The 25,356-nt window shown below is 40.1% G+C and overlaps 5 protein-coding genes across 6 annotated transcripts; all 5 read right to left on the reverse strand.

The window, feature by feature from the left end:
• Window positions 1–231: 231 nt before the first annotated feature.
• LOC119227899 (cysteinyl leukotriene receptor 2-like) lies at window positions 232–5,968 on the reverse strand. Its single transcript, XM_062557409.1, has 2 exons — window positions 5,096–5,968; window positions 232–3,554 (listed from the first exon to the last, which is right to left on the reverse strand). The coding sequence occupies exons 1-2, from the start codon at window positions 5,966–5,968 to the stop codon at window positions 2,589–2,591; spliced, it is 1,839 nt and encodes a 612-aa protein (XP_062413393.1). The 3' UTR covers window positions 232–2,588.
• Window positions 5,969–8,198: 2,230 nt separating this feature from the next.
• Window positions 8,199–11,033, reverse strand: LOC119227169 (B2 bradykinin receptor-like). Its single transcript, XM_037485675.2, has 2 exons — window positions 10,941–11,033; window positions 8,199–9,982 (listed from the first exon to the last, which is right to left on the reverse strand). Exons 1-2 carry the CDS (start codon window positions 10,958–10,960, stop codon window positions 8,938–8,940), a joined length of 1,065 nt encoding a protein of 354 aa, XP_037341572.2. The 5' UTR covers window positions 10,961–11,033; the 3' UTR covers window positions 8,199–8,937.
• A 760-nt stretch (window positions 11,034–11,793) lies between these two features.
• On the reverse strand, window positions 11,794–14,299 carry bdkrb1 (bradykinin receptor B1). 2 transcript variants are annotated; one of them, XM_037487527.2, is made up of 2 exons: window positions 14,217–14,299; window positions 11,794–13,625 (listed from the first exon to the last, which is right to left on the reverse strand). In XM_037487527.2, exons 1-2 carry the CDS (start codon window positions 14,226–14,228, stop codon window positions 12,513–12,515), a joined length of 1,125 nt encoding a protein of 374 aa, XP_037343424.2. In that variant the 5' UTR covers window positions 14,229–14,299; the 3' UTR covers window positions 11,794–12,512. The 2 variants fall into 2 exon arrangements, with proteins under 2 accessions (XP_037343424.2, XP_037343425.2); XM_037487528.2 differs by having other exon boundaries at window positions 11,794–13,640; window positions 14,217–14,293.
• An 808-nt stretch (window positions 14,300–15,107) lies between these two features.
• On the reverse strand, window positions 15,108–17,303 carry LOC119228151 (B2 bradykinin receptor-like). The gene has a single exon (XM_037487530.2). The coding sequence runs from the start codon at window positions 17,300–17,302 to the stop codon at window positions 16,283–16,285; it is 1,020 nt and encodes a 339-aa protein (XP_037343427.1). The 5' UTR covers window position 17,303; the 3' UTR covers window positions 15,108–16,282.
• A 1,229-nt stretch (window positions 17,304–18,532) lies between these two features.
• On the reverse strand, window positions 18,533–20,917 carry LOC119228150 (B2 bradykinin receptor-like). The gene is made up of 2 exons (XM_037487529.2): window positions 20,790–20,917; window positions 18,533–19,599 (listed from the first exon to the last, which is right to left on the reverse strand). The coding sequence occupies exons 1-2, from the start codon at window positions 20,807–20,809 to the stop codon at window positions 18,585–18,587; spliced, it is 1,035 nt and encodes a 344-aa protein (XP_037343426.1). The 5' UTR covers window positions 20,810–20,917; the 3' UTR covers window positions 18,533–18,584.
• Window positions 20,918–25,356: the final 4,439 nt, after the last annotated feature.

Here is a 25,356-nt window from a genome sequence, read left to right on the forward strand (position 1 = left end):
CTTATAAAACAGTCGATCACAGGTACCGATATGAATGAGGCTGGTTGAGTAGGTTCTACAATGACAGACGATGATGAAAAACATCACTTGAAAAACATGTTTTGAGCTGTGAATCAAATAACCATTAAATTATTTTTGGACCTTATCAAATACGGTTATATTACCAAATACAACTGATAATTATCTGTGTATGTAAAGACTTAATCAACTGGTAAATCTCCTTTGTGTCATTGTACACAAGGTTAGGTACACAGATTTTAGACACTGTGTCGTATGATGGGATGATGAGTGGTTGTAATCTTGTTTTTAGGAGACCAGGAGCACACTCTCATAAACGTGTGCAAGAATTTCTGCTTACAAAACAAACTCTCTCACCCGGAGTATGTCCCTGCATGCATGAGCACACACTCTAGTTGTCCCTACTTCACAAGTGCTCTAAAGATAATCTAATCGTAAGCTTTCTCACATTTCCTGAATTTTGTCATAAAACATTACATTCTTATGCCTGGGAATGAATCACGGTGAAACACAGCTCTCTGCATCTCTGCTCTCCAATGACTAAAGATAGCTGTTGTTGGGGCTGGGTTCAACTGCGCACGTCTGGCAAGTGGGAAAGAAACCACAGAACAGTATGACAGTCTGGATTATAGACCGGGAGACAGCTGGGCAGAGCTGTCTGTGAAAAGCTGATTTAATCGTGTTTTGACATTAAGATAAAAAAATCATTGCAATAGACAAAACACAATGAGTGGCGGCATTAAAGAAAGGATAAATTAGAAAATATTACAGTAAAGATATTTTTGCTGGAGCAAATCTAGTTTATTGTTTTATAAAGAAAACTATAATGTAAATACAGCTAAACTTCATTAATTCTATTCATAGATTCCATCACAAATATATTATGTAATATCATTATCACACATTTGCAAACTTCTCATTTCTTTCCTTCTTCTCAATTTTCTTCAGGATTTTTTGGGGGCCTCTGTACACATTACCCAGATTGCATGCAAACACCAAGGTCCAGTTACATGAGCCAGGTAAAATATGGTCAGAACTAAAAAATTCACCAATTCTCTTTGACTCTTGAATGAAGAATCCACTCAGTTTGTAATTTTCGCACTCAACCTTTTTATTCCAACGAGTATCAGGTTTATCTTAAATGTATGTGCATACTATCAGACCACCAGTGTACTGTAGATAAGCATTGATTCTTAATGCCGCAGAGAAAGCTGACCCTCGTAGGCGTGCCATTGCTGAAACTCTGCCAAGATCCATGTGAAACTCATTTATCTCCATCCCTCCATGCACCTGTACTTTACTTACTGACACAAACAAGGGTGTCAGAGGCAAGGACAGTGGAAGGTTATATGGGCATTCAGATGGGCTTCACGGCTTCAACCTTCTGCTGATTCAGATTGTTCAGCATTAAATTAAGCATATTATCTGACATGAACGGATGAACAGTTTGAAGAATAGTCAGTGCAAGGACTCACATGGAGGAGACTCACATGGAGCAGAACACCTTCTTGCCTGCATCTGTTTTGTTATGAAGGCAAAATGTCACACAATTTATAAGAAAACTTGAGATGCAGGGATCACCCACCTCATAGGTTGCCATATTATGTATATGTTAGAAAAAATTTACTCAACACCAGTGTGAAATCATTAAACTGGACAGTTATGGACAGAGTTGACACACATACAAGACATGCATCAAAGCTTCTCGAAGGATTCTTCCTTTGGTTTCAAGATGACAAACCTTGGTTTTTCAGGGGAGGGGAGGACTGGAGCTCCCACTGGTCACCTCCACATCCAACAAAGAGAGAGAGAGATGGCATTGTCATTCTTAATAGAAGGAGGCACAAGAGGAACTTTGTTTACCGCTAGACAATAAAACACGATTTCCTTGGAAAAACACCTAGATGCTGGTTCACAAATTCAAGTTCAGGAGGTCACTGACCTTTTGTCCACTTACAATGAAACTTATATTCATTTTTACAACAGTATATAAAACAAATAACAAAATTCAAAGAGTAGGTAACATTATTATTACTCTTCTGCCATCTGGGGATATAAAGCTGGTCAATATACAAAGTTGATTTATCTTTATTGAGGGGCAATAGTAGCAGTTTTGTGTTTGATTGCTCTGATAAAATACTGCGGGTTTGGTAATAAAACAAATGATTCATTGGAAATCATCAACTATTCCAAATGTAAACAGTACAGTAAACATCTTGCTGCACCTCCATGATTGTCCACTAGAGAGCTTCAGGTGTCCACTTTTGGTCAGCCACAATTGAAACACCAGGAAATTAGGATTGTGAGAAGGCAGACATCCTTTTTGTCTGTGTCCTTTGCGTCCTTCATCCTTCCTTTCACATCTAAATCACACCTGTCTGATCAAAAATACAAATAGCATGACATAACAGATTCATCATCGTACAGCGCATTGATAAATCCCAGAGCTTGTGGATATGAGATATCCGCCTACTTCTTTCTATTTAGAAACCTCCCAGAAAATGCATCACCATAAAGCTGAAATGTTTGTTTTACTAACTACATTATTTAGTCCTGTTCTTTATTTGAATTTACACTGCATTTTCATCTCTGCGCTTCCTCTTTATCTTAAAGAAGAGAATAAGTTGATTGACATTCTCCTTCCCCGTTCTAGTAATGAAGCAGTAAATGAACGGGTCTGCAAGGCAGTTGAGGCTCGAGATAGCAGTGCTGATCTTGTACGGATAAAAGAGCCATGCGAGAGTCCTGCAGTCGTCCACTGCTGTAAGAAGGAGCATCATGACGTGGATGGGTCCGAAGAAGAACAAAAGGCAGAGCAGAACTAATGTCAGCAGCTTCCGAATGCGTTTACGCTCCTGTTCCTCAGTGGCCTGGTTGGATTTCACCGCCTTGCTGATCCCCCAGGTGGAAAACACCCCAACGACAAAGGGAACGACAAAGCCCAGGACGAAGCGTGCTACGTTGACCCGAGCCAAGTTCTTCGACATCGGGAGGAAGATATCAAAGCACACTGAGAACGTGTCGTTTTCCCGGTACGAGTCCCCCCACGTGATGGTGCTGGCGTTGAACGAGAACACCGACACCCACGTGGCCGCGCTGACCCCCGCCGCGGTGCCAACTTTCCTCAGGGAAGTGTACTTTAAGGGGTGAACCACTGCCAGGTAGCGGTCTACAGCAATGCAGCAGAGGAGCGCATCACTGGTGTAAAAGTTAGTGAACAGAGAATAGACGGATAGCACACACACGTAGCCGCCGTGGACCCAGACTCCTTTCCACAGGAAGTCCAGCCACAGGGAAAGGCCCATAGTGAAGGCCAGGTCACTCAGGGCCAAATTGAACAGATACACACCGAGCCCGTTTTTCTGTCTAATGTGCTGCCACGACACATAGAGGAAGAAAGCGTTGGAAGGGATGGCGGTGATGATTAAGGCCAGGTAGAAAAACAGAAACGCCCTCTTCCTGGATAAACTTTCAGGGAAGTAACATTGTGAATAGTTTGTGCCCAGTGTTTCGTTTTCCATTGCAGATGTGGCGCTCTAAACAAGGCGACACCTTGTGAAGAAACAAGGAAGGATATTAGCAGAGTAAAACAGTTTATTCATCAGATAATGCTACTGCTATAACACCCACAGAATGTCTTGTGTGGTTTCTTTAAATTGGTGACAACTTGATTGCAACACGCTGTGTAGTTTGATAGACAAAGGCATTCAAAAGTCAGAGAAAATCGAGTCAGTCAGGACATCTCCAGCTGCTTTGATAATTTGACATTTAATACATAGTGAATCGTGCGAGCCTCTATTTAGTGAAATTTGAAGTAGAATTCAGGGGGTTACTGGTTTTAGAAATTCATTCACAAATTGCCTAACCTTATTTGTGATGCGATTTTTTTCTCCTTTCCAGAAAACTTGTGTTATACATATATAGTACAATTGAGTTTAATTATAAAACGTATCTTGCAGATTGAACTAAATGTACTGCCTTCGCTGTTTCTAAAAGCACTGATGTGACACTTTCTTAGAAGTTGCTTCTTACACAATACATCCTACATCCCCACATGAAAAAAACATGGAACAAAAGCAATCATTGATTTTAGTTATCTGAGATAGATTATAAATCTATAGCACATTTGAAATCAATGTATTTACACCTTGGTGAAATGATAAAATATAAAACAGAATAAAAACAAACTACACTGTTTTAAGTGTAGTAAGTATTTTAAAAGAAAACGCCATATGAAGGTCAACTTACTTTTTCTATTTCTTTCTGTTCCAAAGTAGGTCCATAAAATGATGTATTTTCAAAATGAAAACATTTAATAGGATGCAGACTGGATTTGTGCAATCGTCTCGTCTTCACTGCTCAATCAGAGCAGCTTAGAGAAACAGGAACATTCAGCAGCTGCCTCCTTGTTGTCCGTGACTACAGTATGTCATTTACTGGGTGACAGGCCATAACAGGGCAAACTGTTAGAGGACCACAAAGCCAATTTAATTTGGATACTAAGTCTATATGAGACTGCATGTCTTCATGTTTGGTGTGTCAATATACACAAGGACTGAGGTAAAGGTGATGCTGATTACTGTCTGATAAAGGAAAATACATCTGTTTGACCATTTCCATGGTCTAGTTATACGCACACCTATATATATATATATTTTTTTGGTATGTTTTAAATGTACATATATATACACTCCCCGCCACTCTCATTCCTGTCTGTACTGGCTTTCTCTTCTCAAAAATGCAGAAATGGCCTTAAAAGTTAACAGAACAATCCTTCTTTTGGGGACAAAAAGGAATTCAAAAGTTCAGCCAATGGCAAAACAACGCTTTAATAAAAAACAAATAAGATGGGGATCTTCCAAAGTGGTACCATATGTCATTTTTGTGTCACTGTTCCCCTGCTGTCGCTTAGAAAATAAACAAGAAACTTGTTACTAAAAAGACCAATAGAAGGCTATATAAGACTACTGGTGCTCAACTTAACAATAACATCTGTTTGAATATTTAATTGTAAACAAAACAGTTGTTAGGAAACAAACTGAATTCCGTTAGAGCTCTCTGACCCTTTTCTCCTCACCAAAAGTCCCCGACATTTCCCTAGAGCGTCCTTTATCTCGTTCTGGGCGCTCTCACTGATCAAACAGTAGATGATGGGATCCAGAGTACTGTTGATGGTGGTCATGGTAACTGTTATCAGGTACGGATCTCTGAGCCTCGTGGCCCAGCTGCAGGCCCCAGGCTCCAGTATGGCCCTCAGCAGCATGACAGTCTGGTAGGGCATAAAGGCCACTACGTAGGTCAGAAGAAGGAAAAACAACAGGTGCCCCACTCGATTGCGCTCCCCTTTCAGGATGGAGGTGCTCCGTTGGAGAGACCGCATGATCTGCTGAAAACAAAACACCATGATGAAAACGGGGAGCAAGAACCCCAGAGTGACTCGAGTCAGGGCGAGGTCGGCATCTTCTGGTCTCATGGGCATTGTCCCGTCACACAAGGCGCTCGAGGAGAAAGCTACCAGCGCCCCCGTGTGGTTAAGCAGGACGGTGTGGATGGCGATCTCCAAACTCCAAACGGCAATGCACGCAACGGCGGCTGTCCGCACCTCTCGAACCCGGTGACAGTGGAGAGGATAAACCACCGCCAGGTAGCGATCGACGGAGATGCAGCAGAGGAGGCCCGAGCCGACGTAGAAGCTGTTGTTCATGATCACAGCCAACAAGCTGCACAGATCCCCCGCAGGCCTCCCCAGAGACAGCTCAATCCACACGGGTAGAGAAATTGTGTAGAGCAGGTCACAGATGGACAGGTTGAAGAGGTAGACTGCGATGCTCTTCCCCTTTCTCATCAGCATCCAGGCTACAAACAGAGACAGGCAGTTGGCCGGGAAGCCCAAAATGAAAAAAAGAGAATAAGCAGCGGCAACGGCGTGCTTTTCGACAGAAGACTCCATGACACAGTTGGTAAATGTACTTGTGTTTGTCTGGTTGAGTAGAGCTGAGAGCATCTTTACATGATGATAACCAAATCTGAATGTGGACAAAATGAAGGGCTCTGTGTTTTGCTGAAGAGAGATGAACTCTGCATTGCAAATAAGTTCTGGTGAAACATGGCATCCTAATAACGAAAATAGCCTCTGATGTTGCTGTCATTATCTTTCTGCAGAGGTGAATATCAACAAGATGAAAGATAAGCATTTTCCTGAACATGTCTATGCAAACTAAGCTGTCCTGTCGTTTTTTTTCCCACCAAAGATACATTTTCACTTTAAACCTCCGTTGTTCTTATTGAAATTGAAATGTTAAAACTATAAAACAAAATCGAAAAATGTTGATCAAAGAATCTCCCTTTTCTCTTTTGATATCCCACTGATCTTCAAATGACCACTTTGATAAATCTTAGAGAAAGCTAACCCTAGGTTTGCTAGAACTTTAAATGCATCAGCATCAATGATTCAGCCCTTATTTCTGCTCACTAACGACTCGCACTTATTGTATATTATGATATTGTCTTTGTGTTCTATCATTTCCTGCCTTGGTGCAGTATAGAGGATTCGATTTGTTAAGTTGTTTTTCATTTAGTTGAAACTTGGCAAAGCATTCTTCCACTGTGGCAAGGCAGGCACAGTATTAGCCATCTGATTGTATTTTATATTACATCAGGAATGTGTTCGCTCTAAAGAGCCTTTTAGCTGAGAGGTTGATGAATGACCATTTCTTAAAAGTACATTTTTTGTCTAATATTTTGGGGGTTAAGATCAGGAATCGGTCCGCTCCCACCTGTGCAACACACCCAATCTTTCCTGTAAAAGTCATTTTTTTATAACAGTATTTTAAAACGCTAACATTACAAATTGTATCAACATTTTTAAATCAACATTTTACACATTCCAGCAAATATAGCTACAAGGTGAGACTGTGTTACTGTAAACAATGTAGAAACTAGTATGATGGGTTGAAATAAAATATTATGTCCTCTGTCTCTGAGAACATTTAAACAGTGTTTTTCTCAATACGTTTCCTTTTTACCCACAATAAAATTCAGATTGCAACAATTTAAATGGAAAGTTCTTGATGGAATGCTTGTGATTTAGTTTATTAGCATGTAATATCTTGTGGATGTGAGGTAATAGGAAAATACACTTTTAACTGATCCCTGGAGACACATGAAGTGTCTTACAACATTGTTTTCCATAACCTATTAGTCATTTTGTCTCTTCTACTGTAAATAAACATTTAGAGTTAGATTTATAGGATTTGGGAACCTGGCCACGTCAGTGAAAATGATTCAGATTAAGTTTCAGGAACTACCAGCTATTAGAAAAACACATGTTATAAAAACTGTACGATCAGTGGAAAGTTTCCGAGGAAGTTTGACTCATTGTCAGCAACCCACTGCTTTCTGAGGTTTCTGCAACCACAGGAATTCATTTAATGAATCTCACTGAAAGATACACCATTTGGCAGCACTTTAGTTCAAACGTGGTCTACTGCAGCCTTCTTGTTATGTGTGAAAACAGTTTTTTGGAGCAATATGGGATTCTTGGCATTTTGACCTCACCTTTGGTTTAACTTCCAACTATTATCACACCAGTTCAACCAGCATGCACATAAAGCAAAACCTATCTAAGCTCTGCCAAATCTGATTTTTTTCTTTTTTTCCCCAAACATGCTAAAACAATAAATGTCTTTGTTTGATGTCTATGATTGTTCTTGAAGACGTCTCTGCTCGCCCAGCAGCCCTTGTCCCGCCACTAGCTGAGCTTGCACAAGGATTTTAATGACTTGATACAATGGCCTTGCTGTTGTAAACATCACTGTTGATGAACAAGAAACTGAATTTAGCCAAATTTAGTTATATTCAAATATCCATTTTTGAATTTGGTTGTTGATTCATTTATATATGTTCAAAAAAAGAGTTGTTTTATGTATTTATAGCGGTATTACCTCATAAAAACAAGTCCATAAAATAGCTATTCTTACCTTATTGCCATAGTAGTTCTCCAACATACTCGGAAAAGGAGGGTTGTGCTGTTTTTTTAAGTTGGTTGCATTCTACAACCTAGCACTTGGTACCTTGCACACTGTTCCTTTAACTTGGAGACAACCACATTATTGTAACCAAGAAAAGACATCTACAAAAAAGACGACTTCTTACTTGAATATTTGTTTCACAAAGCACGTCTTTATTTTCTTTGTAAATACTGTCACAAAGTATAACTACATTGATGATGCAAATTTTTTCAAAATTGTAAAACAGGGTTGTTCCTTTAAAAGCACCAACATGACTGAGCAAGTGACAACTTTTTCTACTGTGGTGAAATTGAGTTGTAAAGAAAACTGTACAAAGCATCAAACTTAACCTACAATAATGCAAAAGTGCGCACAGTGGTAGGTGCGCATAGTGGTAGGTGGCCATTTTCAGATTTTAGCTTTCTGGAATCAAAGAAAGGCCACATGAGTTCCAGTGTCAGTATCAGACAGGGAAATACATGGTTACAATTTATGGCAGAGTTTGGTTATTGATGTTCAACATAAAGATTTCAAAAATCTAGAGTGACTCCACCAGCACAGAGAACCAGGTTTACAAATATATCCTGATACAAGCACACGGAGGAGGAAGGAAACACATGCAAACTTGGGATATTAAAACATGCTTAGACACAGAAAAGGTCGTTTCCAGCTCTTCTGTACACTCCATAATAGTACTTTGCGGCCCATTACTATTGCAGTGCTGTTTAAATATTTTGCAGTGATAATATTGGTCTGAAAAATTTCTTTTGGAAACAAAAGTTATAGGGCATTAACGGTAAATTGAGTCACGTGGTGTCATCGAGCACTTTCTATCACAAGGTGTTCAGAGAAAACCATAAAAAAAAAAAATAATTAAGAATAATATGAGAAAAAAAGCTTCTCCTGTAGATCAGCTTGAGACCTGCTCGGTTTTGACACTTCTTGACATTTGCCAGGTGGTGGAGGATGTTCTGCTACTGGTGCTCCTCCGCGTGAAGAGATCCCTTACTTTTTGGTGGAAATTCTTTCCTACTATAATGTAGAGGACGGGGTTGAGAACACTGTTGAAGAAAGCCAAATTCATGGAGATATGTCCGCAGGCGTTGGTGATGGTTATTAGGGTACAGTTCGTAATCATGCCTGCATGTAAAAACATCTCAACTATCCTAGACAGGTGGAATGGTACCCAGCAAATCATAAACGCTAGTAGCACTGCCAGCACCAGAGTGGTGGCCTTGTGCTCAGTTTTTCTTGTGTTCGACCCAACAGCTAACCTGTTGTTCAGTGCTTGAATAATCCTAAACGTGCAGAAGGAAATAATGGAAATTGGGATGACAAAGGTGAATATTATTAGCATCCCACTGAACAGACAATATACAGTGTTATTTGGGTAATCAATTCGGCACACAGAAGAGTTTACTCTACTGTCATATGTCACTTTCCTGTAGACGAGTGCGGGGACACTCAGGAGCAAGCCGAAACACCACACCAGCAGACAGCCCACTTTGGCGTATCTTGGCCGACGTATTCCGTCATGGGACAGCGGGTGCACCAGGGCCACATAACGGTCAATGCTTATCAGAACGAGGAAGTAGATGCTGCAGTAGGCGTTCATGGTGATAGAGAGGGTGACCACTGCGCACAGGGGATGAGGAAAGGGCCAGTTATATCTTTCGGCCGTGTACACAGCCCAGAAGGGTATGAAAGCCATCAGGATGAGGTCAGCAGCGGCCATGTTTCCCAGCAAGATCTCCGCCACGGAGCAGGCCTTCTTATGAAAGCAGAAAACCCCCAGTACAAACACATTCAAGATGATTCCCAGCACAGAGATGACCAGGTAATAAGGTGGCAGCACAGTATAGTGCCAAGATTTCAATTCTGCATGAGGGCACGTCAATGTATTTGTTTGGTTTTGGTCTCCATACATAACCGTTGTGCTGAAGTTAGCAGGAGCGCTGTGAAAAATAAGAGAAAAGGATGACTGAAGATCAGAATAAATAGTTTGAAGATAATATACAATTGTGTCATTGTCATTAAGTGGAAACACAACTGTGAGTGGTAAGAAGAAATGAATTAACACGGTTAAATACTGAATACTGAGTGACAGGAGAATACTGGGAAATAGTTTGTTAAAGTAGTAAAATAGTTGGCAGGTATCGTGGATCAGAAAGGGAAAGCTCTTCAAATAACACAGCTTAGGTCCAGTGATTTCCTCTAATGTTTGTGGTCTGTCACGGGGCTCTATAGAGTATGACCATAGAAATGTGTGTCAATGCTAATTAATGGGGGACTTTTGCTGAAATTATATAATTTGAATAAAAAGTTACATTTTTAAATAGAGTTTAAGGTTACATGTTACCTGTGTTTGTGTTTACGTATGTATGTGTGTATGTTAGTGTGCATAATATAAAAACATTATTCAAACCTATGAAAATGTTTTTTCCCAATGAACTTGTCACATTTATAATTTCTGCAATAAATGTATCAGCCAATTTGTAAGTAGATCAAAATAAGCAATAACTCTGTGATAAAAACTAAACACGTCATGCATTGAAATGGTTTCTTCATAAGTGCTGTTTTTGAGGCAACATACGTAACTTTCTGTTTTACATTTAGGAAAACATTTACATTTAAAAAATACTCTTCATAGTGATTTTACTGACTAATCTAAGTTTTTGAACTTAATTTAGTCGTCCAACAATAAACTTAATCAGGCAATCTAGATGTCAACGCTGCATCAACAAATACGATATGTATCATTTGAACAGGGTGTGCCTGTCCAGTCTAGAATTTTTAAAAATCAGTTTGACTTTATATCCTGAAGTTGAGCACACAGAAATATTAGGTTTGCTGTCAAGCATGATGTCGTGAAGCTCACACCAGAGTAATATACAAGCCAAATAAATATTATACCTTGTTGGCAGAAGAACCATCCTTCCTGAGAAATCCCAGATGATAAATATCCAGACACACAGCACTGCTTCTGTAGCTCCTTCTACTGCTGCCTCCCTTCTCTGACTGACTCTCTTGAAGGAGAAAGGAAGCAGATATAAAAGCATGTCCCCTCCTCCCATTATTCACTCCCTTTTTTTACTCGAAGTACTCTTGTACTCTTCCATTACCATTGTATAAAAAGCCTGTCTGTCTTTTTGCAACACGGTTTGTATCAGTCACATTATGTCCGAGATGTTCATTTTAATACATTGTAAGGTGCCACATCTCTCTGTTGCCTAGACACAGCTCTCAACATTGAGACAACTTACCTTTTGGCCACAGCGTTGTTAGGGCATCGTTACCAGCTGAAACCCCTTGGATGCAGGGCAGAGCAGCCACTGACAGTTCTTTGGGCCATGTTATGCCCTTATCGCAGGGTGACATTAGAGTCTATGACATGTTTTACACCCAGAAACTCTATTTACTACTCTATTATATGCAAGACATTTTACCTTGCAAAGCCCCTTATTTGGAGGAATGAGGGGGTAAGATAACAAACATGGGGAAATGGGATGAATACAAAAAGGCATGAATTTAATTAAGGCCTCACTGTAATTAACTGTGAATATTCGTGTTATTATATTTTGATTGATTAGTCAAGTCAGAACTCGTAACAGAACAAATAGCCGGTGCATCATGAGACATCATAAGACACTTTAATGACACAAAATGGATAAAAGACAGGCAAGCACCACAAAGGTGAGCATTAGGATTTAATGGTAACATTTCTACTGACACATTTAGACGGGTAAACCAGCTTTGCATTTTCCCCGGGTAAACATCCCCAAACCCGATAAAGAGGAGGACAAAGGCTAATACCATCATTAAGTGGCTCCCTTTGACTGAATGTTTGAGATTACGTAATATATTTCAACAAGCAATGCAACACGTTTTGAATTTGTTGGTAGCATGTAGTTAGAAGCTGCTCTGTGTGGTTAATGTTGCGTTGGACCGCTAACTGCATCTGACACTACTGTTGTATATTTACACACACTGGAGTACATCTGAAATGAAATAACTTGCATCATGTCTTTGCATTCAATATTTAGTTGTTTTATTAAAGTGTTTCAAATTGTGTTGGTTACAGAAACAGACAAAACGTATAATTATTATTTAAGTAACAAGCATTTATATCAAAGAAGAACTTTCTGTGTCTGTCACAACCAAACGAAAGTTTAGCTTACATGTCAAGATATATCGTATAAAGGGAATAATGAATGTAATTCTACAACGGAGGACATTCTCCTGCCTTAGCTTCTATGGAAAAAAACTGATTTGTGGAGTCAGTTCAGATACATACTTCGTGTCCATTTTCTCTGGTTACGTGAATTATTTAGCAAAGAACAGCATTACACATCCTATGATGGAGCTGGTAAACCATGAAACTATATTATTATTGCGTTAAGTCTAATGGAATAATGAGGTTGGATCCATTTCCTGTGTATTACGTTATTTTTTTTCCATAAGCAGCAATTGGAGTGGTGCGTGTCATTAAGAGTCACCCTTTGCATTAAAAATGACCACATCCTTAATTTGCTCTGTTCTGTTAATGTAAGTGGACACAACAGATCGCTGAAATGTGTTCATATCGGATCCTCTGCGATGATGTCTAGTTCTCATGTAGATGGCACTAACTTTCCTCCTAAAGTACTGCCCTGAGAAGACATACAGCAGTGGGTTCAGGCCACTGTTGAGGAAGGCCAGATACCCTGAGACCTGGCTTCCTATGTCAAGAGTGTGGGACCAAAGCTTCTCGTCCAGCACTTGGACGTCACAGAGTGTGTCGAGGAAAGTGAAGACCTGGAAGGGACCCCAACACAGTAAAAACAATATTGTGACAGCATACACCAGCGCTGTGGCCTTTGTGTCATTAGTGCCATGCAAAGCAACACTCTCCCTCCTCTGAACTAAAACCTTGATTATGTTTCCGCTGCTGAAAATAATGACCAACACAGGGAGTAAAAAGCCCACCGCATTCATCAGAATGTGGTGGGCCAACTTCCAAGAGCTGTCATGACCATAATCCAGTACACAGGCCGTTGTCTCGAACTCCTTGAAGAACTTCACCTTTCTGTGAACCATTGTTGGCACGCTCAGTGCAGCCGCTAATATCCACAGGATGGAGCAGATCACCTTTGCATAGAGTGTGCGTCTCAGCCACCTGGCCTGCATGGGCTTCACAAGTGCCAGGTAGCGGTCCACGCTGATCATGACCAGGGTGAAGATGCTGGTGTAGAAATTGATGATGATGAAGGAGTTGACCAGCTTGCATAGGGCCTCTCCGTACGGCCAGTTAAAGTCATTGAGCACGTTCATCGCCCAGAAGGGGAGGCAACACAGGAGGATAAAGTCAGCAAGCACCAGGTTGCTCAAGTAGACCTCTGCTACTTTCAGTCGATCCTTGTGAGCAAAGAACACCGCAAGGACAAAGCTGTTAAGGAGAAGGCCTAAAAAGGACAATGTGAAGATGTACGGGGGAATGATGGACTGGACAAGTTCCCATTCTGTAGAGTTGGGAGACTCTGATGGGCCGGATGTCATGGACACACTCCTGTTTTCGGAAGACAGTGTTTCCACAGATACAAGCGCCATTGGCTCCATGATCTAGAGAACACAACACTTCACTCATCAGTAAAATATGATCAATAATATATGCATCTCATTGAAAACACTTGATGGTAAGTGTAGGTTTATAATTTTCCAAAAGAAAACAAATAAAAAATATTGTAAAATGACATATAGTGATGAATGAAGGATGCATTGCCTCAACACATGGATGGCTGAGCTGGTGGCTGAAACCGTTAAGTCTGCTAAAAGTGTAAACAACATCAAGAGTGCTGAACGGGGCGGGGGGGTGGTTCCTGTGTTGGGATGACTCTGTGGTGGCCACAATTTAACCAGACACACATACACTAGTACTATTTACCACATAAACAAATCACAGCATAGATTAATATTAACACAAAAGTAGTGGGACTTGATTCTCTACTGTTAATGATATAACTCGTATTGAATAGTTATTTTCTGCTTTATTAAGGCATTGAATTCGGTGTGTTGCACCCTAAGTACAATTTTGCTCTAGTTTTACCAGACTTAATCAAACATAAAGTATGATAAGTTCTTTTTGCGTAGAATCTGTTTGAACTTTAATGCACAAAACTCAAAAAGATTGTATAGAAAAGAGAAAGTTCTTACCGTTGGTTTCATGAGAATGTTCCTCCCCCGGTCCAAATAGCACACATGTGTGCAATGCGGCTCATGGGTGTATACAGAACTCCTTGTAAAACAGCGAGTCAGAGGAGAGATCTGCTTTGGGAGTTTCTGTATACAGTTGGATTTTTCCACACCCTTCCCTGAGACATTCAATATATCAACTTGTTTATGAAAGAGTCAAAAGCTGTGCACATAATGTGAAGCTGATCCTGCATTGCACGAAATGTGTTCAACTAAGATCATCAGCAACACTGCAGACTATTAAGAAAATATAAAAATATTAAGACAGATGACATTTTCCATTACCACTGATGTATTTTGAATAAAATCTGATTATTTTCAACTTGAAAAGTAAAGTTGACAGTCATATGATACTGACCATGGTTTTCATGCAACCATTACAACATTCCTTAAGGACAAAGGTGTGATCCACATCTATATGTTTTAACAGATTAACAAGTTTTTTTGCTTGTTTTTAAACGTTCAATTATGCTTATTGTCCCGCTGATCTGCAGTTATTACATGTTTGCGCAAATAATGAAAACTGATTCATCCATATAACAATTGGTAATATATATGGACTTGCTATTGTATAGTGCTTTTCTAATATTTTGACCACTAAAATTGTACACACTAAAAGACACATGTTTAATCCATTCACACACATTCTTTTACTGTTGGCAGGCGCTTTCATGCAAGTGGCATGTCGGTACTAAAAAACTAAACTTCACATTGACACCAGTTTACACGACGTGTAATAATAAGAATGTTTTTCTTATGCATGTACCCATGTGTTATCCTCTTAATCAATTCTCCTTCTCATACTAATTCAAGTGATGCAAAGGTAAGAATTACATACTTCATGTGGCTGAAACACATTTTATTGTCAGTCCGCAGTGGGATGTTTTATCTAAAAATGACTCTGAGCTGCAGCATCCCTTTTATGGTCAAGAGCTGCTGATTTGAATTTTTGCAGTCAATTATGACATTTTCCAAAGGAATGTGGCTCATTGTCAAGGCAAAAATATTTTCGTATCAAAACAATGACCCTGCTTCTGAAAGTAATAGATACCACTTAATTTGGCAAAAAAAACACTTTTTACATTTATTGCTGAATTATCCTGAAAAGATATGGTATTTTTCTCTTCCGGATAAAAAACAGGCTTCACGGTTGACTCGATTTTTAAAGATATTATTATTCCATAATCAAAAGTTATATTTCACTCCACATACAGAGGGCAGCATAATACACAAACGTGATGGATTTGTTGTTTTTTTAAGTAGTTGAACCCAAACTTCTTAGAAAAACTCTTTCCTGATGGTTGCTAAATAAACATAAAGCACGGCCTCGGACAACACCTATACATTAGAACTTTATCAAAACCGATAATGGCTTAAATTAGCAGGTAAAAAGGAAAAGTTCTGGATGAGAAACTACTATCACAATACATTCATTATAATCATATCAAATTCAAGATTAACAAAGACGACAGTATAATGGCTAATGTTGTACAATGTTAGTTCCAGATGCTGGTAGGCAAATCTTCATATTTATCTTACAGACATGAAAGTGGTATCAACTTTCTTATCAAACTCTTAGGCAAATTTGACCAAGTGGCATTTTTGTAGTTAAAGTTGACATCCTTCTTCAAAAACATCTTTGTTATATTGAGATCTCAGAAGCAAAAAATACAGTAAAATAATCTGCTCTATGTTGCTTTTGCAGTGCTTTTACAAACCTTTCAAATTGCTCGTAACAAAAGTCTTACACAAGCTCTCAGAGTGACAGCCATATGCGTCCTAAAGATAGCCATCTTTGCAACTTTCTTGCTAGGTTTAGCAAAGTTTTAACCTTGGACTAATAGCTTTTTTTTATTAGAAAAGAGTTGGCAACAGGGGGCTGTTTTGAAGAATTGAAGGAAATCTATTGTCCTCTTGCTGTTTTCTTAAGATTATCAACTCTTTAATAAGTAATCATATGATGTAACTTTCTATCTGTTATTTAAACTGAGTTCTTGACCAGCTGCCTTTCTCTTTGTGTTGTTGATTCAGATTTTTGTGCTATCAGTTAGTTTGGTTGCGTTGAGATTAGCAGTTAAATGACCGGACTTCCTCTGCCTCTTTCTCCTGCAACGTGTAAACACTTCCCTGGCCTGTTGCTTAAAGTGTTTCCCCACAATCACGTACAGGAAGGGATTCAATGAACTGTTGCTGTAGCCAAGATAAGTAGCCAACTGGTCTCCAATGTCCAAGGCGTAAGCCCATGTACATCCAGGAAAGACTTCAAAGTGATCCAAAGTGTCCAAGAAGATGAGAACCTGGTAGGGCAGCCAGCAGAGGATGAACGCAGCCAGAACAACAAGAACCAGGAACGCAGCCTTCCTTTCCACACTGCCCCCCTTGCCTTTTCTCAACTTCCGGCTGCTCTGGAGAACTTTGGTGATGTGGTAACTGCAGAAAGACAAAATGGGAACTGGAATGAGGAAGCCTACGGTGCTGACAGTCATGTTGTAGCGCAGTCTCCAGCCTTCATGGGGATAGTCTACGCGGCATGCGTCGACCCCCAGGTCGGGGAGGAATTGAACGGAGCGGAAGAGGATAGCCGGGAAGCTGAGCAGGACCCCAGCGATCCAGACCATGAAGCAAACCGCCCGCGCCCACCAGGCCCGTCGCTCCCTCCCTCGGGTTAGGGGCCTCGTGAGGGCCAGGTACCTGTCCACGCTCACGAGCGTCAGAAACAGCACGCTGCAGTAATAGTTCATCCCGATGACAGTGTTGATGAACTGGCACATGGCCTCGCCAAATCTCCAGTGGAACTTGTTGACCACGGTTTCCACCCAGAAGGGCAGGCAGGAAACCATGAGCAGGTCCGCCGCGGCCAGGTTGCTCAGGTAGATGTCGGCCACGGAGCTGCGCCGCTTCTGCAGACAGAACACACCTAGCACGCAGGAGTTGCCGATCACTCCAAGGAGGCAGATGATGGACATGTAGGCAGGCTGCATGGCGTAAATCCAGTCCCACGCAGCCGTGTGGTTGCAGACGAGCTCGGCTCTTGCGGCACTCTCCATCGGTGATGTGGTTCACCGGGAAAGCTGTCGCAGGGTGAGGGTCGATTTTAAAAGGTAGAAAAAATGAGGTTATGTACAAAACTGATAAATATAACAGTGAAACCGTTTAACTGTATCAACAAAGGTTTGTTGTCTTTGTCCATACGGTCACGTCCGGATTTGCGTTCCAAAGCGAGAAGCATAATTGATTCAGTGGAGTGTTTCTGACTTAATGGTAGTTTATCAGTCAGCGCACACAGTACACACATGCCCCTTGTCAAAGTGGAGAGGCATAGCAACCGGGTGTCGCACGTCTGTGACTGAAAAGAACCCAGGCCACACATTTCAATAAATTCAGACTTACATACACAAACCGTACGCTGCACACGCAATGAGAATTTTAGTCCGACTGAAATGTTTCATTTCCTTACTGACTGGAGTGCGTTACCGTATCATTCATGCGTGCCCCACCCTTCCACGTACACATATGGTTTTTATTCCTCCGAGAAAGTGGAATTTAGCAAGTTAGGCCAACTACCCAAATTCAGACAGGCAGACAAAAATACACGGAACACGGTTACATTGTGTATTTTTTAGATGCATTTTACCCTTTGAGGTAACATTGTTTGCCTGCTTGCTTTTTTTGTTCCACAACAATTTCCAGCTCTGTCAGTGGTGGTAAAGTCTTACTCGTAACAAAGATTTCCTGTTTGGAACAGCATGCTTTCATTTGGGATACTAATATGGGTGTACCCTCGCCCACAGCCCACATAAGTCAACATTGGGACATAGAGTAGTGGGGGGAAATAAAACTCAGACAACTCATGTGCATGAAGCCAACAAAAGGAGCACGTTTGTGTGTCACCGCTGGAAACTCTGACAGAATCCTGTTTTTAACTCTGCAGACTTGATGAGTCAAACACGGCAGACAACTCTTAGCAAACAAGTTGTCGGGACTGTACACGAACAGCATTCATGACATCCATTAAAAGCAATAGGTTACATTTGACCAGTTTTTGTTCATATCAAAATAATTGTATGTATGACAAATGTATGTCCATCTCATTTTCCACTCTTGTATAACACCACCTGTGTGTTTACAATGTGTATGCAAATATTTGTAATTCAGGACCAGCTGCTGTTTGTTACACATGGTGAAACTGTTTAAAAAGCGAGAAAAACAAATCAGGCCATGCACAAACAACAGGATCATGTTCAAATAATGAAATCGTCTTTGTGAGAACAGGTATGAGAAGACATGGAGGAAGGGTTGTTTTGTCCCAATAGTTACACTAGCAGTACTTTATACCACCGTCTTCAGAGTAGAGGACAGGTTTGATAGACGCAAGGACTCAGGCGCGGCCGCTCTCCGAACCTTCCACTCCTTGAAGAGTTCACAAACTTTTTTACGAAAGTTCTTTCCAACAATAACATACAGGATGGGGTTGAGAACACTGTTGAAGAAGGCCAAGTAAGTGAAAATCTGATTGCAGATCTCTAGGACGGACTGAAGATGACACCCTCCCAGGATCTCAGCTCGCACCAGTACGTCCAATGCGGTGACCACGTGGAAGGGCACCCAGCAGATAAAGAACGCCAGGAGGACCGCCAGCACCAAATTGGTGGCCTTCTGCTCCGTTTTCTCGGCATTGAACCGCTCCGTCATCTGGTTCGTCAAAGCCTGGATAATCTTAAGAGTGCAGAATGAAGCAACGGAAATGGGGACAACGAAGCCAAAAACAATCAATATCCCATCAAAGAACAGCTCTGTGGTTAAGTCCGGGTAATCCAGAAAGCAGGCCGTCACATTATACTCTCGCAAATATTTCACTTCTCTGAAGAAGATTGTGGGGAAACTCAGGAGCACGCCGAAACCCCACACCAGCAGACAGCCCAGTTTGGCGTATTTTGGCCTACGCATTCTGCCGTGGGACATGGTATGCACCAGTGCCACGTAGCGATCCATGCTAACCAGAACCAGGAAGTAGATGCTGCTGTTGGCGTTTAACTTAATGCCCAGGTTGACGACTTTGCACATGAACGGACCAAAAGGCCAATTGAAACCGTTGGATATGTAGACAGCCCAAAAAGGCAAACAGGACACCAGGATGAGGTCGGCAGCGGCCAGGTTGCTCAAGTAGATCTCAGCCACGGTGCAAGCCTTCTTGTGGAAGCAGAAAACCATCAGGATAAACACATTGAACAGGATTCCCAGCACAGTTATGAGCAGAATATACACGGGTTGGCTGGTGTAGAGCCACTCCCAGTCGTAAACATCCAGACAATCCGTGCCGTTGGTGGTGTTTTGGTCTGGGACGCTGTCGGAAACATGAGTTAAAAACATTAAAACATTGAGATGTAAACTAGCGATGTTTAACTGATACCTCTACAGCCTTCCTCTTCAATGTTCTGATGCAATAATTATTGTATTACTAGATAGTACAGCTGCAGGGTGTCACTTCAACTAGATTAATTGTGATAGAACCAAGCAAATCATGTTAGCTGTTTTTTTAGGGGGTGTCAGATAGCAAATAAGTAAATAAAGTAGAAACCTTCCTTACATAATCTGTTCGGCCTTGTCTGTGTCAGCTCAACTTATCTAATACCGATGCAATGAAAAAGACCTCCATAGCTGCTCTGTGAGGACATCGCTAGTTAAAACAACATTTCTATATTTCATGAAGTACACTTTTTCCCGTTGAATGAGGAGATGAACGCGCCAATCCAAACAGAGCGCTCTATTTAAGTGGTCATTTCTAAGTTGCTATATCTAACTGCTATTGGAACTATCAATCACTGGATTGCAACTCTGAAATGCTCCACCAGATGCACTGCCTCCATCTGTAAAGTATTTATATGGTACCTGTGTCTCATTTAGGGTCTCACCATGTTCCACTAATGAGGAACAGACATGGCTCTGTTCTGTCCTAATTTCCCAGCGGGAAACTTTTGGTCTTCACAATACGAGATATTATCTTTGTCTGAGTTAATTAGGAAACAAAATCAAGTTGTACATTTTGGCATTTATGTGATGAGTCTCCATCACATGTGTCACTGATAAGTTTAGTTAATACTGTAAGTATCAGATAATATTGGGCACAGGGCCGATTTAATGCAGAATCAACTGTTTAATTTTACATATTTGACAAAATATTTGTTATAATTTGTTTAGAATTTCTCATCATTTTGTGCCCAAACTGAACATTTCTATTCAAAATTAAAAAAATTTGTGTATTAAAAAAGTAAAAAATAAACATTTAACCCGGTGGACTTTTATTCAGAACTTAGAGTGGAGGCTCTGGCTCACCACAAAATATCTTCATTTCTTAGTTTGTTTTGCTTTATTTCATTGTAGTTTTTAGTGTATCTATATTTATATCTGTAAGATAGTTGCATGATTATGAAGCATGACACCACGTTGGCATTTTCAAAGTTAAAGATAATGTATACATGCTAATGTGAATTCTTTGGTGATATTCAACAAACATCAAATTAAGCCAAAACATACCTTGTAGGTTGGAGAGCCATACTTCCTGAGTAAACCCAGATGGGAAAAGTCCAGATGTCAGGCTACACTGCTTCAGCGAGCCTCTCTTACTGTCCCCACTGTGATACTGACGCCCTCTCTTTGGAAAACTGGAATTGAAAGGACGTCTGCTAACTTCAAGCTTCTCCAAACCGCGTTGGTGTAGAAAGAAGCAAATATAGAGTCACCGACTTGGCGCACTACACACATTCATGACTGATCTCCACAATGTCTTCATAATAACAATCTTCATATTACTGTTTTCTATTTCAGAATAAAATGATTGTTGCTCTTTCACTGAACATATTCGGATCCTACTGTGTAAAACATATCTCGATACAAGTTTTCAAGTTCTCTGGATGATTAAACGGTTGTTGAACAGCACTGAAGAAAAAAGACACTTATTTACACTGAAGCTTTCACATTGTGTGTAAAGTTTACTCTATCATCATCGTAGCCATTTTAAGCCTCTTTACAAATTGTACTTCAACAAGACATCTGAGAATATTGCCTACCTCCAGCATAATTGCTAATGTTGGAAACCATTGCTGCTTCTCCTTTGCCTCGTCTTCTCTATTTGTTGGAAAAGTTCAATTTTTATGGGCAGAAAGGTTGAAGTTTCTGTTGAAGCCGATCATTGTCTTCATGTGGTCCATGATCTCTCCCTGCTGTAAAAGACAACATTTCCCCTAACTCACCCTCCAATCTCTGTAGTATCTACCAAACTAAGTTATGATAGAAAATTAATCTGATTTTCTACGTTGTGTTCGTGTGCATCACTGGCAATGCAGGACGATGGATTGCAACCTGAATCATTAAGCCTGTGATTTTTAGCTCTTTCCCGAGGACTGTTATCTTAATTGATCTAATAGACAGCAAAACGATGACAGTTTGAGTATTTTAAGCAAAAATAGGAAGAGTTTTTCAAAGTAAAATCCATTCAGAATAGACACGTTCATAAGACTAGTGATCAGTAAATGCATGAGCATGACTGTCATATTTCCTTGGAAAAAATGAAAATCATTCATTTTTGCTACTTCCTGTTGCAGAGACATTGACGAGCAACACCATGATTTTCTGCAACGTATTCCTTAAAAGTGTACTTGTTATTACATATTATGTTTTTAGGATGAGACTGATAATCTATTGTTAACCCTGAAGTGACCTCCTGCCGGAGCAAGCCAGGCTGAAGCAGTTAGTACCTGAATGGTGCTCGGGCCGTTATCTCACTCACCATTTGTTTCCGTGACAGGTCAGGTCACGTTGCTTACTTCCTGGTATTGCAACTGAGACACTGTTTCCTCTCTTTCCAATCCACCCTCACATTTTTGTTATTACATGTCTTTATTAATGGTCTTGTTTTTATTCACTTGCATGAGTGATTTACCACTCAGTGTATTTCTAAATAATGATTTTCTTCAACCAGTGGTCTTTGAATGGTCAGGGTTAAAATGCAAAAATTTAAACTTGTTCAAAAAACCTTTAGGCTGGAACAAAGAACAAAGTTGAATTATAATAAAGTTATTTTACTAAAGAATAGAAGTTGTGACACAGAGCTTTCTTGAACTTTCACAGTACACAGTCCACCACTGTCCACGCTTCTGATCATAATCATTTTCCATCATGTGGTCGTAGTCGCCTTGTTGGCTCCTTTAGAGCTGTTGCTTCAGTGTCTTTTTGACTGGACCCCTTCAAGTTACTTAAAAACTACAGTCTTATCTCATGGCCAACATTTTTAATTATTGGGGAGAAACTACTTTCCATGTAAGCGTTCCTATCTTCTAAACTTTTAGGCTAAATATTGTTTACTTATATGTTACAGATACACTATGTTATAAGGCTGTTAGTCTTTGTTGTTTCCAACTTTCTGAGTATAGTAATATAATATATACACATTAATTCATGAACACACAAAATCAATATATAATTATAACTCTTCAATTGATGTCAAGTTGTCATATATGTCGAGGTAAATTATTTGCCATGACTGAAGTATCATTAGTGGAGTGGAAACTACATTGAGCATTTTTTTTAAAAGCTGAATAAATAGAAGCTTAATGAGGCAAATAAGGGAAGCAAAAGCAAAGGAGATTGAAAAAGGTGCCAGCTATTCCCAAAAGAGAAAAAATCCAAATCATTATTTTGGCTCTAAGAAACAATTACAACTTCTAGTAATTGCCCAAACCAACAAATGAATTGCACAGATGGTCAAGTTACATACACACAATCTCTCTTCCAAAAAAGGCTCTCAGCAGCAGCAGTTTTGTTTCATTTTTAAGGGATAATCTGCATTCCTGTCTCCCTGTAATAACACTTGTCTTCTGGCCCATGCTCTCCGTTGTTTGACCAACTCAACTTCTCAGTGACACCAGGAAAACACTGCCAATAAAAACATTCATGGACATTTCACATTTCCTGCTGCAGTATATTAAAGGCTGTTGGAGGACAACACTTAAAGTCAAATGCTTGCCTGTATTGTCTATTACAAAGTTATTTTTACATACATGGCAGTCATGACAATAATTAAATTTATCTGCCTTTTATCACTGATTGCAACCTATTTCCTGGCATTATTTCATCCTCTGAGCAAACGGAGAGGAGCTTGAGTAGTCATAGCAACAGACCACAACTCTCCGTTGCTGTTATTTCTCGGTGGTGCGTAATGACGCTCATCACAAATGTCTGGACGAGGGGGCGGCGAGGCTCATGCTCCACTTCGAAAACACCCGGCTCATTTCCTGTCTCCTTCTGCCTGTCTGCTTCACATTTTTCTCTATATATCTTGCTCTACTTTTACTTGGTGCTGACCTCGCCCCCTGTTTCACAACTCAAGACGGCAGGCAAACAGTTCCACATGTGTGGGTCTGGTCCCCCACCCTCCTGACCCCCCACCCACATCCACACACACACACACACACACACACACACACACAGTCACGCCTTGGCTGTTGTCTGAAACCACTAATGCAGCTTTGAAGAGCACTGTGCGATGCCACTAATGCAGGCAGCCGTAGAACCACGTTGTGTTTCTCCAAAAAGTCAATTCAACCACAGCTTCTAATGCAGTCCGACCGCTCCCTGCGAGTCCCTGACGGAAAATAAATACACCACCCAAAATTGCAGTATATGGAGACAGAGACTTTAGATATAAAAAGGCTTCGAGGTTGTGGAAAATGATCTGTGTTTTCTCTCATATGTTTAATTCAAAAGCCCGATATCTCATATCAGAGTCTCTGGCCCCCAGATGACGGCAACACAGAATGATCAAATTAAAAATCAAACACGGTTGAAATAGAGTTTAATTTCACGTCCTCTTTGTCGTATAAACTAACCAGCCATCACAAGAAATTCTACAAAAAAAAAACGGTGGGCAGCCATGATCTAAACATCTGTTTTCTGAATTTGTGAAAAATGTCAGGAAAACCCCAAACACTTTATCTGAGCCATAAACTGTTCATGGGGGGGGGGGGGGGGGGTTAGTAGTTTAGAGAAGACCCGCCGGAGAGGAAAACATTTTCTGAGAGGCCACTTGATTGAGAATTAATATTTCATCATGCAGAGGCTGCTGGAGTGGCTCATTGTGGTTATGACTCAAAGTGATTCAATTGATCTGCAGCAGAGTGAGAATCCAATTTGTTGACATCTAAAATGATGTTGAGAAATAACAGAATTCTCCCAAACTCATTCAAATAATTCCTGCAAGTTTACTAGTCTACGTGTTTTGAACAATGTTTCACTCCATCCCAAATTTCGTTTAAAAGCGTAATCATGTCCATTTTTTAAACTATGACACAATAGAAACTGCTTATTTTGAGGCAACTTGGGATTTTCCATTATTGAAGGAGAGTCTGCTAAATTAAACAAAATGAGTGACAAACAGGAAGGGAGAGAAGCTTGCCTTGCCTCAGACAGTCGAATATTGTGTCTTTTTACTTTAATATCAACTGACGGACTACGAATGTCTCAGAGGGACCAGAGAGGTCACAGTGTGTTTTATTGAATCACTTTTGATTGCACGGTGAAGCTTAACAAGAAGATTGTTACTAGTGTCCTCTATATCAATAAAACATCTTTTCTATCTAAAAAATGAGAACCTTTTACTGATATATTCAAAGAACAATGCAGGGACATCTTTTGTTTTACTTTTAATATTCATATAATCAATTAAGTTAAGTTTAAGGTCTTGAATCATCTAAATGTTGATTTGTATGTATAACCAGTAGATATTTTTGTATATAAATATCCTTCTATATAAAAAAGAGAAGCGGAAGTCGGAGCCCCCTATATATTCTGTACATATATGTGTAACCAAAATATACTATATTCAATTACATCTTTTACTGCAGTTTAATGATACCACCAGTATTTTTAGAACTATGTTTGCACCCCAAGATTCTGATACTAAAGGAAATAATGCCTCTGAATTGAACGTATTGAATTGAATTAATATAGAGCCCTCTGCTGGATATATATTGCATATGTATTGTATGTAAGTGTAAGTGTTCTGTGCCAAGGTAATTCAATATATGAATACGATTTGATGATGCCT

Source organism: Pungitius pungitius, chromosome 14 (genome assembly GCF_949316345.1).
Source record: "Pungitius pungitius chromosome 14, fPunPun2.1, whole genome shotgun sequence".
Taxonomy (NCBI): domain Eukaryota; kingdom Metazoa; phylum Chordata; class Actinopteri; order Perciformes; family Gasterosteidae; genus Pungitius; species Pungitius pungitius.